The sequence below is a fragment of the Drosophila serrata genome, unplaced genomic scaffold (assembly GCF_035046125.1).
Source record: "Drosophila serrata isolate PLE 108 unplaced genomic scaffold, ASM3504612v1 contig_34, whole genome shotgun sequence".
NCBI classification, from domain to species: domain Eukaryota; kingdom Metazoa; phylum Arthropoda; class Insecta; order Diptera; family Drosophilidae; genus Drosophila; species Drosophila serrata.
Window position 1 is genome coordinate 476,976 of NW_028256932.1, and position 16,594 is coordinate 493,569.

Here is a 16,594-nt window from a genome sequence, read left to right on the forward strand (position 1 = left end):
TTTTAAGTTTGTCGGCTTATATCGTCGAAACTACTAACCAAATCGAAAAAAATTTGAGAAAAAAAAGGAATAAATAAATTTTTTAGCATTCATTTGATACCACCAAATTTAAGTAAATTCAATACATGAATATGGAGTTATGGAAATAAAAATTAAAAAAGTTTCCAAAGTCATATGACATTATATCAAATATAATCTGAAATTGCAAATATACGCAGCTGAAACTTACATATCTTTTTAAAAACAGTATAATAAACCAAAAAAAACATCCCATACCTTGGAGGTACTTGTAGGTAATTTTCTAGCTCTACAAGTTCTAGTACTAGTGCAATAGCCTCTAAACCGAATTTGAATATTTTTGGTGAATTATGGCCTTAGTATATAAAAGAGTCTGGACAATATACAATATACAAAAAAAAAAAGTTACAAATGATATGCACATTATAATATGCAATAATCTGAAAGTATTAAATTTCACTACAAAACACTTTAAAGACTTTCAGCCCTTATATATGTATGTATCATAAAAATAATGTAATATTAAATATTGGACAGCATAGATTACTTAATTTACGTGACAATCGTGTTTAAAAAACTTTCAAATTCACATTTTTATTTTTTGAATTTTTTCCTCAAATTGACCACTGTGCGCGGGCTCCTGCATTCCCTGTGAACGGGCGGATTGCGCTTTCTTCGAAGGTGGGCCCGTTGTGACAGCAGTTATTTCGGGGTTGCTCGACGAACCCATCGGTCGTTGTAGCGTGGCGGTGTCCCGGATCGCGGCGAACTCTTTGCCCTGAGACGGAGCGACACTCTGCTCGGGCGGCGGCGACGGGAGCAAAGGGCCAGGCCGGCTTCGACTCCATCGGCGGCGGGCACGGTGGCGACCGTTATCTTGGCGGCCGCTGGGCGCCGTCTACATTGGGCCTCGATGAGCCACGAAAAGTCAAGGGTCTTCCTGTCGCACCTGTCCGGTCGCGTTCAATGCCTCCGCTAAGTGCGGGGTGCTCGCGACATGGCGCTCGCTCCCTGCTGACGGCATGCCGTCGTAACGGCGTACTTGCTAACCTCCGCTGTTTCGAGAGCGGTCGCCCAGTATTGTTCTCTCAAAAGTCGCACACATCTGCTCCAGCTTAAGGTGGAGCGACTGGTCCAAAACATACACTTTTTTCTCCATCCGCCGGAACAAGCCGTCGACGGCGTCCAGCGCTGCGATTCCATCCCTCGGTTCTCCTTGGTTACGATCTTCGGGCGAGACTTGATGACGGTGACGAGCGGAATTCTTAGGCATTATCGTGGGTCAAGGTTCTCGCAAACCCCTGTGACCCCAAACCTGGCACCAATGTAATCTGCCGCATCGGGTCACGGGCCGAGTTTGCTACGGGATAGGTGTGGCTGCCTAGGACGCGCTCGTATACACTCCCTCGTCCCGACTTTTAACTAGCCCTGACACTATTTTTGGGGTGTTTCGTGAATTCTTTATTTATTGCTGATCTCCAACGCGTGCTTTACCGGACACGGTCGTAAGAAAAACAGAAGGAAAAAGGGGGCGCTTAGAGAGACCAGGCATCCTGGCTGTCGAAATTGCGCTTCTAAGGGGATTCGCGGCTTTTCGCATTGCCAACCGGCTTACATATCGCCGGCTCTTTGGAACTGGTGGTTTTCGTTACAATGAAAATACATAAACCACAAAAAGTCGCCAAAACAAACATTTTTAGCGCATATGGACTAAATAAATACAAATAAATAAACATATGTAAATAAACAAGAATGGTATCCATAGTTTTACTTGAGTCGATAGCATTAACACCTTGCCATTGGCAGATATGTCGGGAGGAAGATGGCTCACCCGACGGTTTGCTCGGCTTAACGAGTAGCAGCAAATTTTGCTTCCTCCATCTCTGCGGAACGGTTCCCCTTTCGAGGCACTTGGAGTACAGGCCTACGTACTTTTTCTAATGCAGCATCAGCGTCTTTTTGGGTACTGCGTTTGGGCCTGACACCTTCTTATAGTATACCCTCCTTCCCGTCCGAATCACCTCCGCTTCCGAGACCTCACAGGAGTTGTTAGGATAGGCTGCATGGTCACCGATGCTTTTAGAAACAGCCCCTGCACTATGCCGTCCAGGGTTACAAGGTCCGACAGAGCTGTACTGCCCGCTTTCAGTCCCTTGACCACCAACTTGTAAGCATCTTCCCTGGCATTGTTTTCTTCTTCGCGCAGAGCCGCAGGAAATAGTATTTCTCCACGTCCCTTGAGCCCGTTTTAAGAGCCTTCCTCATTGCAGTTGGCGACTCACAAAGAGCAGCGTCAGGGCGCTCAGGCTGGTCGAGAGAAGGTCGGCTATCAAGTGGCCTTTAGTTCCTCCGAAACGCCCATACTGTGATCGCTAGAGCTCTCCAATAGTGCTGCGATCCGATTTGGTTTCACCATGTTTACGAATGCCTGGGTGCACAACGTATCCGGTCAGTACGTTTTATATCTTCTGTCAGGTGCCGTAGCTGCTGGACATTATGGCTTAGACACAAACCATGTGGGTAGACGCTACGTGGATTTGATCATGTTTCCCGCTTTGGAAAGCAAGTTGCCTCCAAACGGGATAAACCGGCAATTATAATAATTCAATACAATTTTATTGTATTCAAGAATATAGTCTGACCTTAAAATATATATATTATTTCAATTTTAGAAAAAATTAAACAAAACTATGCAGAGACAATGAGAAAAAAAAGAGTGGCATCGCTCCCTTATTTGTATATTTGTTTGAGCCTAGGATATAATTATAATTAATGGGGCGAAATTGTTAATTGTCGAAACTAGGTTAAACAATTTTAAAAAGCAAAATATCTAAAAATAATAATATAAAATATTTAAGATATTAATACTGAGTTTTTCCCTCTTGAAAATTTGGTGCTATTTTGGGACCTAAACAAGTCTTAAGGCTTCCGGTGTTCCACGACGGTCCTGTATTTTTGGTCAAATTTAGCCCGGTGGTGCGTGTGCATGCAGCTATTCTTATTTAATTTAATTTCTCAATTTTAATTGTGCTCCTAGTTGCTTGCTAATACTCACGCTCTCTCATTCTCCCGCTCTCTCGCTCTCTTTGTGTCGCTTTTCTTATCTATCGCTCTCTCTCTCTCGCTTATCTCCAAACCTTTAAGTAGAGTAGAAAGTCCCAATTACGAATTCTCAAATTGTCTGCTTTACCAAAACCTGCATAGCGAAAAGCTAAAGGTGACCTTACCATCAGCTGCTGGCAGTGCGACAACATCTTGCACGCCAAGTGCATGGGTGTTGGAGATCGGACGGTGGACGATAGTATGAAAAACATCGGCCTACGTTACGGCTGCGAAGCCTGTAGAGAGGAGATGTTGTCCTTCATGCGGCAAACAAAGGGCGGTTTTTAAGGATATATTTTCAAGTTTTCGCAAAACCAATGATATGTTCTTGGAGCTGGATAGTCAATTTATAAGCCTTTCGCTATTAAATGAGTCTCCCAGGCGCAAACAAACCGCTATTGGGCAGCATGTAGGCAGATCCCAACAACCCGCGACGGTCACTCAGCAGTAGCCTCCCTCGGCATAGCCGTCGACCACAGAATTAATTCCAAGAGTGCTGCGATCGAGCGCTAGAAAAGATTCGGTGCCCTAATGTGACGCGGGAGAGCCTGTACCGCCGGTGATATATGTTTTGTCCCCCGTCTGTCCTAAATAATGACTCCTCAAATCAAGTAAATTTGAATGTACCCGCCCAGGATGTTAGGCCCGGAATACCGGCCGATAATAGGACGGCAGATAAGCAATCTGCCTTGTCGGTTCCACCGACGAGACATATTTTTGTTTCGCGGCTCTCTCCCCTGATCAAACATCGGAAGATGTTTTCGTCTTTATCTATGGCAAAACCAAAATAAAATAAAAATAAAGGCTAAAAAAATGTAAATTCTATTATTTCCTATCAAAATGCAAGAGGCTTATGTATTAAGCTCCCTAAATTGTATTCTGGTAGTCTTTGGTTTACTTCTCAGCTTTTTTTTGTTTACAGAAACCGGTTTAAGTCTGAGATTCTGAACTCCGAAGTTTTTCCAGCTGTGTTCCCAGTATATCGGCTAGATTGCTCTTTCGGGCGCGAGGGTGGAGTTCTTATAGCGGTGGACTCCTCACTCACGTCAGAATTATTAATCTTCGAGGAATGCAACGATGTTGAATTCCTGTGTGTGAAGCTATCTATCAATAGTAGCTCCATTTATATTACCTGTTTCTATATACCTCCATTGTCGGAACTCCCTATTTATTGGAACCACCTTTTCGCTACTAAGATGGTTGATAATAAACTTTCGGATACGGACCATTTAATAGCCCTAGAAGATTTAAACATCTCTGTGGTTATCTGGTCCTCAAATAATTCCGCAAATAACCTCCTAACCTCTACACAACACGATTTTATTGCTGGCTTGTTCGACATTTCGCTGTCTCAAATCAACTATTTAAGAAATTCCTTAAAGCGCTTGCGTGGTCCAGCAAAAGAAGTCCATTGTTTCGGAAAGACACATTTTTTTTAATGTGTTCCATTAAACTATCCGCCAATCTCGAATAAGTCTCAGTGATTTACTAAAAAGTTGTCTGCCTTAAAAATAAAAAATCTAGGCTGTATGCTAAATTTATAATCTCCTGTTCTCAATCTGCCCTTTCCTTTTATTTATCTGCTCGGTCAAGATTTACTGTGCTGAACGCGTAGTACCTATGGTGGTTGATCAATCAATCCGTTCGAGTCATATAAATTATATGAACAAACCGAGAAACAATAAGTACTATATGCAGGGAAGAGACCACTCAGGAAAACCAATGTTCAAAATGTTAGAGAAATGCCAAGGCAATTCCATATCTACATAGACTGAGAAAGCGCAGCACAGCAAGGTACAGAAAAAGCCTTATTTATCTCAGAACAAGAATATTGCGAGCTAGCAGAGAAGAATACGTATGGCAAACCGATGCAGATCAACAAGAACATACAGACAGTTCAGAGCTCTATTTTTTAGAGTAAGCCGGTACCGCTACCGTACTTTAAAGTAGTCATGGGGACCGGAAAAATATTAAAATTTCCAATTGATACTAGTTAAAACCACAACTACATCTAAAACCAATTAGTACCAAAACCCAAACCTAATGAAAAAGTTGTTTCCTTTAATTCGGCGGAGATACTAAAATAACACACCATGCTATGCTTAAACTCCCTAACCTTTCCGATGCACCGATGAAATTATTTTCACTATATACTTTAAAAACATTTTATGGTTTTCTAGGCAACGACATATTGAAAAGTCTAGGGACAATAAAAGACGTCAAAAACGACGCATTAGTCCTCGAAAATAAAAGTATGATTAAAATTCACCAATTAGTTACACAAGGAGTTGATACAATCGGACCACAAATTAGTCATACAACCAAATCACAAAAATTAATTATAAATCGTCTCGTTCAAATTCACAAAAATCTTTTTGCCGACCCAGATACAAAACTTCCATACACAACCAAAATAGTAGGTGAAATAAGAACTTCGTCAGACCCCCAGTATATTGAAAACACTACCCATACCCAATATTATGACAGGAGATAGACAACAAATAACCGAGATGCTTAAAAACGGCATTATAAGGCCCTCAGGATCACCATACAACGCACCAATTTGGGTAGTCCCGAAAAAAAACCGCTCAGTCCGAAGAAAAAAAGGACAGATTAGTAATTGAATATAGGAAACTAAATGATGTTACTATCTTAGATCGGTACAGAATTCTCGAAATCGGCGAAATTATCGCAAAGCTTGGAAATAACAAAAATTTTTCGGTGTTAGATCTAAAGAGTGGTTTCTATCAGATACCACTAAAAGATACGGACATAGAGAAAACAGCATTTGCTGTTAATGGAGGAAAATACGAATTTACTAGAAAATTCTCCATCTATTTATCAAAGAGCTCCTACGTATACGTAGACTATAGGCTTATAGGCTTCAGCAATGATGAGGTAGAACATGGCCGAAACCTTGAAAAAGTATTTTCAACCCTTCAAAGGCAAACATGAGAGTCCAAATAGAAAAATGACATTTTTCATAGTTCAACTCTGTTAAACTTGTAAAGAATCAAAGTACGACATACAGCCCCAAAGGAAAAATCCAACCAAACCCCATCCCAAATTACTCAGGAGAAATTATTCACTTAGATATTTACATTACAGGAAAACAAAGCGGGCTAACAGGTGTCGATTAAGACCAAATTAAGATATCAGTTCACACCACGTCCCTTATTCATCGACGAGTAATTGACAACTAGATAGATTGCATTCAAACTAACCGAAATTATACGATGTCTTAAAAAAAAACAACGACAGCATGACATTCGCAAACTTACTTTTTAACAAATCCATACACTGAGTAACGAAAGAATGAAGCACAATTCCAAGAAAAAAGACATTGAGAAAAAGAGGGATGAAATCAAACAGAAAATAAAAACAAAACAAATAACTTCTCTAGAATGTCACAATCAAAAGAAAAAACACCCGATTCAATATTCACCAGACGCCACAGTACTTGGAAGAACAAGTAAAAGACTAGGAATAAAGATAACAGCCACATACAAAATAAAAAAATAACAGAATAAAAACACCACATACAAAACAAAAAAATAGCAGAGAATAAAAACACCACTATTACAACACAAACCGGAAAATTCATATATCAAAATAATATAAGAACATTTTCAGACTCTTTTAACCAACATGCATGGGGATAGCCACGGTCCTCGATTATTTCAATTCGTAAATCATCTCACTCGAAGGGGACTAACAGCTAAACAAGACGGAACATTTAAAAGCAACCACATATTTAATTCACAGAACTACGAAAAAACATAGACAATAGATTAAAAACTGACCCAATAGATTTATTAATAAAAATATCAACTATCTTACTAAAGTCACTAATGCAATGCTATAAGTCGCTCAGAACTCTTAAGAAATTCAAAATCAGAGAGCAAAATAAAAAAATAAATATATATACAAAATTGACCGATAAATTTGATTCTTTCACGAATAATTAACGGATAATTAACGGCAAATTCTGAGCAAAAAAAATTTAGGAAATATTAAAGTTTTCAGGTTTAAAAAATTACGCTAATTGAACGGCAATTTTTTTTCTTTCACGAATTATATATTATAATCAATAATATAATATGGTATATTCAAAAATTTGATTTTATAAAGTTGCCCGGCTAATTTGATACACATGCTTTCCAGTCTGAGCTACCAACAGATCCTAATACTTTTCAAACATAATGCCACCTAAACTTATTAAACTTAATGGGGTAGACCACACTGAAAGCCTGGAAATTTGAGGGTTTTTAAAAAATTCATTTTGACAAAATTATTAAGAATACAACTTTTTGTTAATTAGTATATCAAGGTAAATTTGTTAAACTAAACAAGTAAGAAGCTAACTTCGGCACGCCGAAGTTTATATACCCTCGCAGATAGAGCTTCGATGACTTGGAATCCAGACAATATAAATTATATATATTGAGGTTAAAAAACAAGAAAAGAAGCTAACTTCGGCACGCCGAAGTTTATAAACCGATGCATATAGAGCTTCAAGGACTAGGAATCCAAACAATATAAATTATATATATTTATGTTTAAAAACAATGAAGTAATACCTGCTTTCATTTCATTCACCTATACATATTATATTAACAGTTTTTTATTCACAGAGTTGCTTTTTTCCTCTACATCTAACGATCGTTTGTGTGGCACCTATATAATTTAATCGTCCGATTTTCATTAATGTTGACACAAAGTTGGCTATATCTCAAATTTGATGATAATCTGTTGAAAACTGAAAATGTTATAATTTTTAATTGTATTAATTTCTCGATCGTTCCTATGGGAGATGTTATAGTAGTCCGATTTTCAAGAAATTTTACACAAAATTGTAGAATAATATGAAATGGATATAACTTGAGTTTGACAACCATCTGTTGAAAACTGAGTAAGTTATAATTTTTAATGTTATTAATTTCTCGAACGTTTCTATTGCAGCTATGTATATGATATTATATATATCATATAAATAATATATAATATAATATTATAAAATGGCAACATCCTAAGTTTTTATAATTTTTAATATTATTAATTTTTCGATCGTTCCTATAGGAGATATAGGATAAAGTAGTCCGAATTTCATAAAATTTAAAAAAAAATTGTAGAGTAATATGAAATGGCTACATCTCAAATTTGATCAAATTCTGTTAAAAACTGAAAAAGTTCTAATTTTTTATTGTATTAATTTCTCGATCGTTCCTAGGGGAGCTATATGATATAGTTGTCCGATTTTTATAAAATTTTACACAAATATGTAGAATAATATAAAATGGCTATATCTTAAATTTGATCGCATTCTGTTGAAAACTGAAAATGTTATATTTTTTTTGTAAAAATTTTCCGATCGTTCCTATGGCAGCTATATGATATAGTCGTGCGATCTGGCCCGTTCTGACATATATACGAGTGACAGTATATAAAAGGCTAATTACATAGTTTCATGCAGATAGCTTCAAAACTGAGAGACTAGTTTGCGTAGAAACGGACAGACGGACAGAAGGACAGACGGACATGGCTAGATCGACTCGGCTGTTGATGCTGATCAAGAATATATATACTTAATATGGTCGAAGGTGACTCCTTCACTGAGTTGTAAACTTCTGACTTAAATTATAATACCCTGCAATGGTATAAATATGTAATCTCAAAACAAATTTAAGTCTTAAATATAGTATTTTACTTACTTTGACGCAAGTCCGTAGCAAAAATATGACGCGCTGCAATCAAGAGCTCTTTTCTGAGATGGGCTGCTTCTTTCGGACAATTTCCCATCAGATTCAGCATACCACTGGTAACAGGTACAGAATTAGCAATTACCACTTCCTGAAATATTTAGAGTATATAAGTTAACAACCTAGTTTCCACAATAGTTGAAAAGAAGGTGCAAGCTCAGTACATATGGCGCAACCGGGTAAAGAAACCAGAACTTCAATTTATTTTTTATTGTATAGAAAGTTTTTGGAGAAACCTGCAGCAGAGTCAAATAATAAATAATTTAAAAATTTGAACTATATCACAGATGAAAAATGTACCGCAAAAACACAGACACACTCATTATACGGTGGAATCCATTTCTTACTGGGCAAAGAAAACTTGGAAAGAAGGATAAGTTAACGTTTATTAAATCTGTTCGACTATAAATTTGTAATATAATTATATTGACTTGTCAATGGCAAGTATAATAAATTGCTTTATAATATGCTTGTTTATTATATGAGTTTTTGATATGATATTTTCAATACAACAATATTTAGTGAGCATAACGTCACACATTTTTTGCTCACAATTTTTTCGTACTGGCTTTTGAACTGGCTTCAGGGCAGGACAGAAACTGTCGAGCTGCAGACCACATCTGGTGGTCAACACGCTCAGTAATGAAATGAGGTTTGGTGCTGCAGCCGGGTTAGAACACTAAGGGGTTACATACAGTTGGAATTAAAAACAAAATCGATTTTTTGTAATTTTATTTTTATAATGTAAAAGCTAAGCTTTTTGCCTAAGAGTCAGACGTGTTTTCCTTCGCTCTACCTTCGTTTAAAGTTTTCACCGTGAATATTTATTCAAAAAAGCCCAAGTGCAAGTGCAAGTGATCTGCAAGCCGCAAACAATCACACAATCTCATACTTTCTTGGGCTGAGATAAAAGCTTATATTTTTCTCTCGCTCTATTTTTGTTTTGATCGGTTCCTTCGCCACTCAAGTTAATGGCCTTTCTATTACTTGCGCGTTGCTTCATACGATTTATTATTATTTTAACATAATGTCAACTTATTGTGCCACGGATTGTCCACATGGCCGCAAAATTACTTCGCGGCAAGCCACTGTTTATTGTTGGCTGTGCACTAATGCCGCACACCCTGGCTGCGCCGATCTTGGACATGTTGGCCCGCGCATCGCCGACCGCATACGGGATCACGCTGGCTTGGATTGGACGTGCTCGAGCTGCCTTCATATTAAATTCGAAATGCGGATTTTTATGGGACAAACCAATTTCAATCCGTGGCGGCTGGGTTCAAGAATTTGGCAAGCCGTTTCCAGAAAACGGAATCGTTTTTTAAATCAATGAAACTGAGAAGTGTCACGCCAAATAGCAATACGGGACCGATTCCTAATAATTTTTTGCCTGTTGCAGACCCCTTTTGCTGTTTAGCCCACGCAACCCACCGAATGGTCATACCACGGGTGTTGCTGATGACTCAGCTGCCGATGTCGCAGCGCAGTGAATGCTTCCCCTTGCCCTGGACTAGCTGATATCGTCGCATCTCCGACCTAGCAGCCAGTCAACGTGGATCTGGCATCTACGTCGCATGCTGCTGCAGCAAGCAAAGCCCTGCTGGCCTCAAAACAACTGTAGGATGCTCACCCTGCGATCGGCCCGGCGGCCTCAAACCAACTGAAGGATGCTCCACTCTGCGATTGGCCCGATCGGTCACCATCGCATCTCCTCCGACTTCTAGTCCCAGACTACACCTTTCAACTATCTCTGGTGTCACACCAAGGAGTCCGGCGCCTCTTGCTGGCGTTGCCCCAAAAAGGCTAGTTTTTGTCTCTCGCCTTAATCCTGATGCAACCGTGAAAGACGTCGCTATTCAAATTGAATGTTCGTTTAACTGAATTCTCTGTCTCAAAATTCAATTTAAAGCAGAAACGAGATATTTCTTAATTTAAAATTGCACTTTCCGACGCGTTATATAGTAAGGTTCTTGATGCTTCCGCATGGCCCGTACATGCTATTGTTCATGAATTTCTTTATATATTTATACTCTATTTTATACTCTGCCTTTGACATTTATGTCCCATCCTTTCCTTCACCTGATGCGTCTTACAAGCCCCCGTGGTTTTCTCGTCGACTTTCTTACCATAAAAACTTGAAGTCTAGGCTTTGCAAGAAATTCACTAGGACTGGGTCACAGGTGGACCTTTCTAGATATTTGACAGCTCGCACAAAATTCTTAGCCCACAATTCTGAATGCCACCTAAATCGGTGTAGAAATGAGTTCCAGGCTAATCCTAAGCAACTTTACGCGTTTCCTAATTCAAAATGAAGATCTCAACTTTTTCCTTCTTGTCTTCATCTCAATACTGAGTCCACGTCTAACGAGCCTGATATAACGAACCTATTCGCAAAATTTTTCCAGTCTACGTACTCATCCATTCATCTTTTTTAGATGTCGCTTCGTCTTTCATTTTTCCCAGAAAGTTGCAAGGAATCTTTCATCATTCCTCTCCATAAAAAGGGCAGTAAATTTGATATCGAAAACTACAAAGGAATTGCAAAGCTCAGTGCTATTCCCAAGTTATTCGAACTTCTGATTACTGCGCAGCTGCAGCACCAATGTCGGTCAATTATGTCCCCCTCTCTGCACGGCTTTATGAAAAACAGATCAACGTCTACGAACCTTCTTGAATTTTGTGCTGTCATTAGAAACGCTTTCAAATTGAATTTCCAAAAATACGTTATCTTCACCGATTTCATCAAAGCTTTTGACTCGGTAAATCACCTACTATTACTAAGAAAACTTACGATTTTGGGTTTCCCTGTTTTATTAACTAACTGGATTGCAACATATTTATCAAACCGTACTCAACGTGTTGCCTTTAAGCGCTCTCTTTCTCTGTCAAACCGGGTTTTTGTTACTTCAGGCGGTCCTCAAGGGAGGCCCACTTCTGTTCGGTCTCTTTATCAACGACTTGCCTGAAGTGGTTCTACACTCAAATGTGATGATGTACGCAGATGACGTCAAACTATGTTTGCCATTGACGAACTCTCATTCACATAACCTTTTGCAAACTGACCTCAATAACATGCAATCCTGGTACACAAATAATCTCCTCTTTCTCAACAACTCCAAATGCAAATTAATGTCATTTTACCGGAAGAATTGCCTGCTCGCAAATTACTCTATAGGTGCGTGCGACCTAAAACGCATCTATACAGAGGTAACAGATCTCGGAGTCCTGGTTAACCACACACTTAATTTTAATGACCACATTGGTCTAATTATTAGTAAAGCTCGACGGGTTTTCGTCTTTGTTAAGCGATGGTCAAAGGAGTTTGATGATCCTTATACATCAAAATTTCTTTATATCTCACTCGTTCGCCCTATTCTAGAATATTGTTCATGTTTGGCCGAAAGCCTCAGTAGCTATGGCTGACACTCATCCTGTAGCTTAATTTGTAATTAAGTATACAGTGTACAAATAAATAAATAAATATTGTTCGTGTGTGTGGTCACCTAAATATGCGAAATATTAAAACCTTATTGAATCTGTTCAGAAACAATTCCTTTTGTTTGCTCTACGTGGATTAAACTGGGACCCACATCGTCGTCTTCCATCGTATGCCGACAGGCCAAAATTTTTAAGCCTCCCCACCCTAAAGGATCGTTGAACCTGCCACGGCGTTATTTTTATTCTTAAGCTACTCAATAGTCAGTCCCTGTAAGGCCTTCTCGTCATTTTCGTCCAATAGCCCTTAACGTCTGTAAGACGAATATTGACGAGCATGATTCCGTGTTCTATGTTCCATGTACAATAAGTATAATTTTCTGATACATGTCGAATTGTCCATCGAGTTTAATGTTCATAATTTGTTAAATTACCTATCCTTACCTCTGTCCACCTGATGTGAGTCGGAGCACATCGATAAAAAACACTCCCTTTTGTTGTGCAGAGGTAAGCGTACAATATAATTTTAAGAATGGCAGTCATTGCTATTTTTTATAAATAAATAAATAAATAAAAATATATTTAAGAATATACACAGAAAGTTTCATTTAGTTCCGGTGAATATTTCCTAAGTTATAAGTAAATTTGAAAAGGCGTTTCAGAGTGCATTTCAAACTTTAAACGTGTTTCACTCCAAATGGTGAGCTCAAAGAAGCTGGGTTCGGAAATTTTTTTTTTTGAAATTTGAAAGCTGGAATCGTTTGCCCACTTTTTACTTTTTTTTGCCCACGTCCAGTTTTGAAAATTTTCGACTTTGAAAATTTTCATAATTTTTCGAAAAACCAAAAGTTGACTTTTCAAAATTTTTTTTTGGAAATCGCAATAACATCGTTTGCCCACGTTTGCCCACCCTTTAGAATTTTGAAAAAACTTCAAGTTTAGAAAATTTTCAAAATTGTACTGGGAAATTTTGAATTTTAAAATTTTGAAAACTGGAATCGTTTGCCCATTCGTTGCCCATGTTTGCCCACCCTTTACTTTTTTTGACCACGTCCAGTTTTGAAAATATTCAACTTTGAAAATTTTTCAAAATTATAACGTTTGCCCACCCTCTAAAACTAAATTTTTTTAACAAAAAACGTTTGCCCACCTCTTAAAACTAAATAAAATCGTTTGCCCATCCTCTAAAATTAAAAAATATTGTTTGCCCACCCCTTAAATCAAAGTTTTTTTAAGAAAAAACGTTTGCCCACCTCTTAAAACTAAATAAAATCGTTTGCCCACCCCTTAATTTTAAGTATTTGTATTAAAAAACGTTTGCCCATGTCTTAAAATTAAATAAAATCGTTTGCCCACCTTTTAAAATTAAAAAATTTCGTTTGCCCACCCCTTAAAACTAAGTTTTTTTTAAGAAAAAACGTTTGCCCATGTCTTAAAACTAAATAAATAACTAATAAATAAATAACTAAATAAAACAAAATATTTAATTTTAGAGGGTGGGCAAACGATTTTACTTAGTTTTAAGACATGGGCAAACGATTTTTGTATAAAATATTTAATTTTAGAGGGTGGGCAAACGATTTTATTTAGTTTTAAGAGGTGGGCAAACGTTGATTCTTAAAAAAACTAAGTTTTAAGGGGTGGGCAAACGATATTTTTTAATTTTAAGAGGTGGGCAAACTTTTTTTGTCAAAAATATTTAATTTTAGAGGGTGGGCAAACGATTTTATTTAGTTTTAAGACATGGGCAAACGTTTTTTCTTAAAAAAACTTAGTTTTAAGGGGTGGGCAAACGATATTTTTTTAATTTTAAAGGGTGGGCAAACGATTTTATTTAATTTTAAGACATGGGCAAACGTTTTTTAATACAAATACTTAAAATTAAGGGGTGGGCAAACGATTTTATTTAGTTAAGAGGTGGGCAAACGTTTTTTCTTAAAAAAACTTAAATTTAAGGGGTGGGCAAACGATATTTTTTAATTTTAAAAGGTGGGAAAACGATTTTATTTAGTTTTAAGAGGTGGGCAAACGTTTTTTGTTAAAAATATTTAATTTTAGAGGGTGGGCAAACGATTTTATTTAGTTTTAAGAGGTGGGCAAACGTTCATTCTTAAAAAAACTAAGTTTTAAGGGGTGGGCAAACGAAATTTTTTAATTTTAAAAGGTGGGCAAACGATTTTATTTAGTTTTAAGAGGTGGGCAAGCGTTTTTTGTAAAAAATATTTAGTTTTAGAGGGTGGGCAAACGATTTTATTTAGTTTTAAGAGGTGGGCAAACGTTTTTTGTAAAAAATATTTAGTTTTAGAGGGTGGGCAAACGATTTTATTTAGTTTTAAGAGGTGGGCAACGTTTTTTCTTTAAAAACTTAGTTTTAGGGGGTGGGCAAACGATATTTTTTAATTTTAAAGGGTGGGCAAACGATTTTATTTAGTTTTAAGAGGTGGGCAAACGTTTTTTGTTAAAAATATTTAGTTTTAGAGGGTGGGCAAACGATTTTATTTAGTTTTAAGACATGGGCAAACGTTTTTTCTTAAAAAAAACTTAGTTTTAAGGGGTGGGCAAACGAAATTTTTTAATTTTAAAAGGTGGGCAAACGATTTTATTTAATTTTAAGACATGGGCAAACGTTTTTTAATACAAATACTTAAAATTAAGGGGTGGGCAAACGATTTTATTTAGTTTTAAGAGGTGGGCAAACGTTTTTTCTTAAAAAAACTTTGATTTAAGGGGTGGGCAAACAATATTTTTTAATTTTAGAGGATGGGCAAACGATTTTATTTAGTTTTTCGAAAAATTATGAAAATTTTCAAAGTTGAATATTTTCAAAACTGGACGTGGTCAAAAAAAGGTAAAGGGTGGGCAAACATGGGCAACGAATGGGCAAACGATTCCAGTTTTCAAAATTTTAAAATTCAAAATTTCCCAGTACAATTTTGAAAATTTTCTAAACTTGAAGTTTTTTCAAAATTCTAAAGGGTGGGCAAACGTGGGCAAACGATGTTATTGCGATTTCAAAAAAAAAATTTTGAAAAAAGTCAACTGTTGGTATTTCGAAAAATGATGAAAATTTTCAAAGTCGAATATTTTCAAAACTGGACGTGGGCAAAAAAAAGTAAAAGGTGGGCAAACATGGGCAAACGATGGGCAAACGATTCCAGCTTTCAAATTTCAAAAAAAAAAATTTCCAACATATAGTGGTCACCGCAAAACGTCTTTTTAAGAGGAGCTCCCGGAGATCAGGTGTAACTCTTTTCCAAATAAATATTTTTACTAGTTCTAACCCCTTAAAATACAGTTGAAAGATACTTTAATATGTGTATAAATTTTGGGATCAATAAGTTAAAAAGTTTTTTCAGAAAACAATCTGAAAATGTAACCTTTTTTTGCCCTCTAACTGTATGTAACCCCTAAAGGGGGTAATCTTTTTTTTTTTTAATAATTTTGAAGCCAATAGTCTTACGGTAATTTTAGGACATTGGGCTTAAAATTATCCCACAGCTTATGGATATTACAGCCATTAGAAGTGAGCGCTGCCGGTAAACCTTGGTGTGCATTCTTTATCTTATTTTACGTTTTTTTTTCAAAACTACATTTTTAAAAACGGTGTACATGATTTCTCAAAAACTGCTGGACCGATTCTCTTTAAATTTATGACGTAGGATTTTTCGATGTTTTTTTTAGTTAAAAAATGTTTAAAACAAAAATTTCGTATAACAAAACAAATTGTTTTTCTTCAGTGCTCTCATTTGCTCCAAACGACCATTCCCTAAAAAAGTGCCTTATTTGATTCGATATATCTTGGCCACAAAACACTGGAAAAAGTTGATACCAGGACAGCCTGGTCCATCTACACCAAACGACACCACGACGGCTCACTTTACTCCACAACAACAAAACACAACTCAACAAAATCACAACCGTCAACAAACAGGAAAACAGTAAGCTTCAGTTCCAACGAATTTGACCCACCCATCGCATCCAACCTCACCTCAGACGAACCTGTCAGCAGAATCGGATACACCCAGCACCTCCCAAGCCGATACCACAAAGAAAAAATCTACAAAAATTATCCACCTAAACACATCTAATAGAACTAAACGTCTCCTCAAATCCAAACAAAACACAATAATAACTAGGTCTAAACTAAAATCACTTTCCGCCTTAGAATCTATAACCTCAGATCAGTAATCAATTTAAACACAATATATAACTTCTAGCTATAATTTATATCTATAAACACACCTTGACATCTAACGAACATGCTTAAAATCATACAATGG

At 37.0% G+C, this 16,594-nt stretch overlaps 1 protein-coding gene across 6 annotated transcripts in view; it reads right to left on the reverse strand.

Annotated features, from left to right (window-relative positions):
• Nipped-A (Transcription-associated protein Nipped-A) overlaps positions 1-16,594 on the reverse strand; it is a 321,958-nt gene that overhangs the window by 215,003 nt on the left and 90,361 nt on the right. For all 6 annotated transcript variants that reach the window (XM_086834335.1, XM_086834337.1, XM_086834345.1 and 3 more), the window contains one exon: positions 8,832-8,970. In XM_086834335.1, the coding sequence (XP_086690461.1) occupies positions 8,832-8,970 (139 nt within the window). The remainder of the gene's footprint in view (positions 1-8,831; positions 8,971-16,594) is intronic.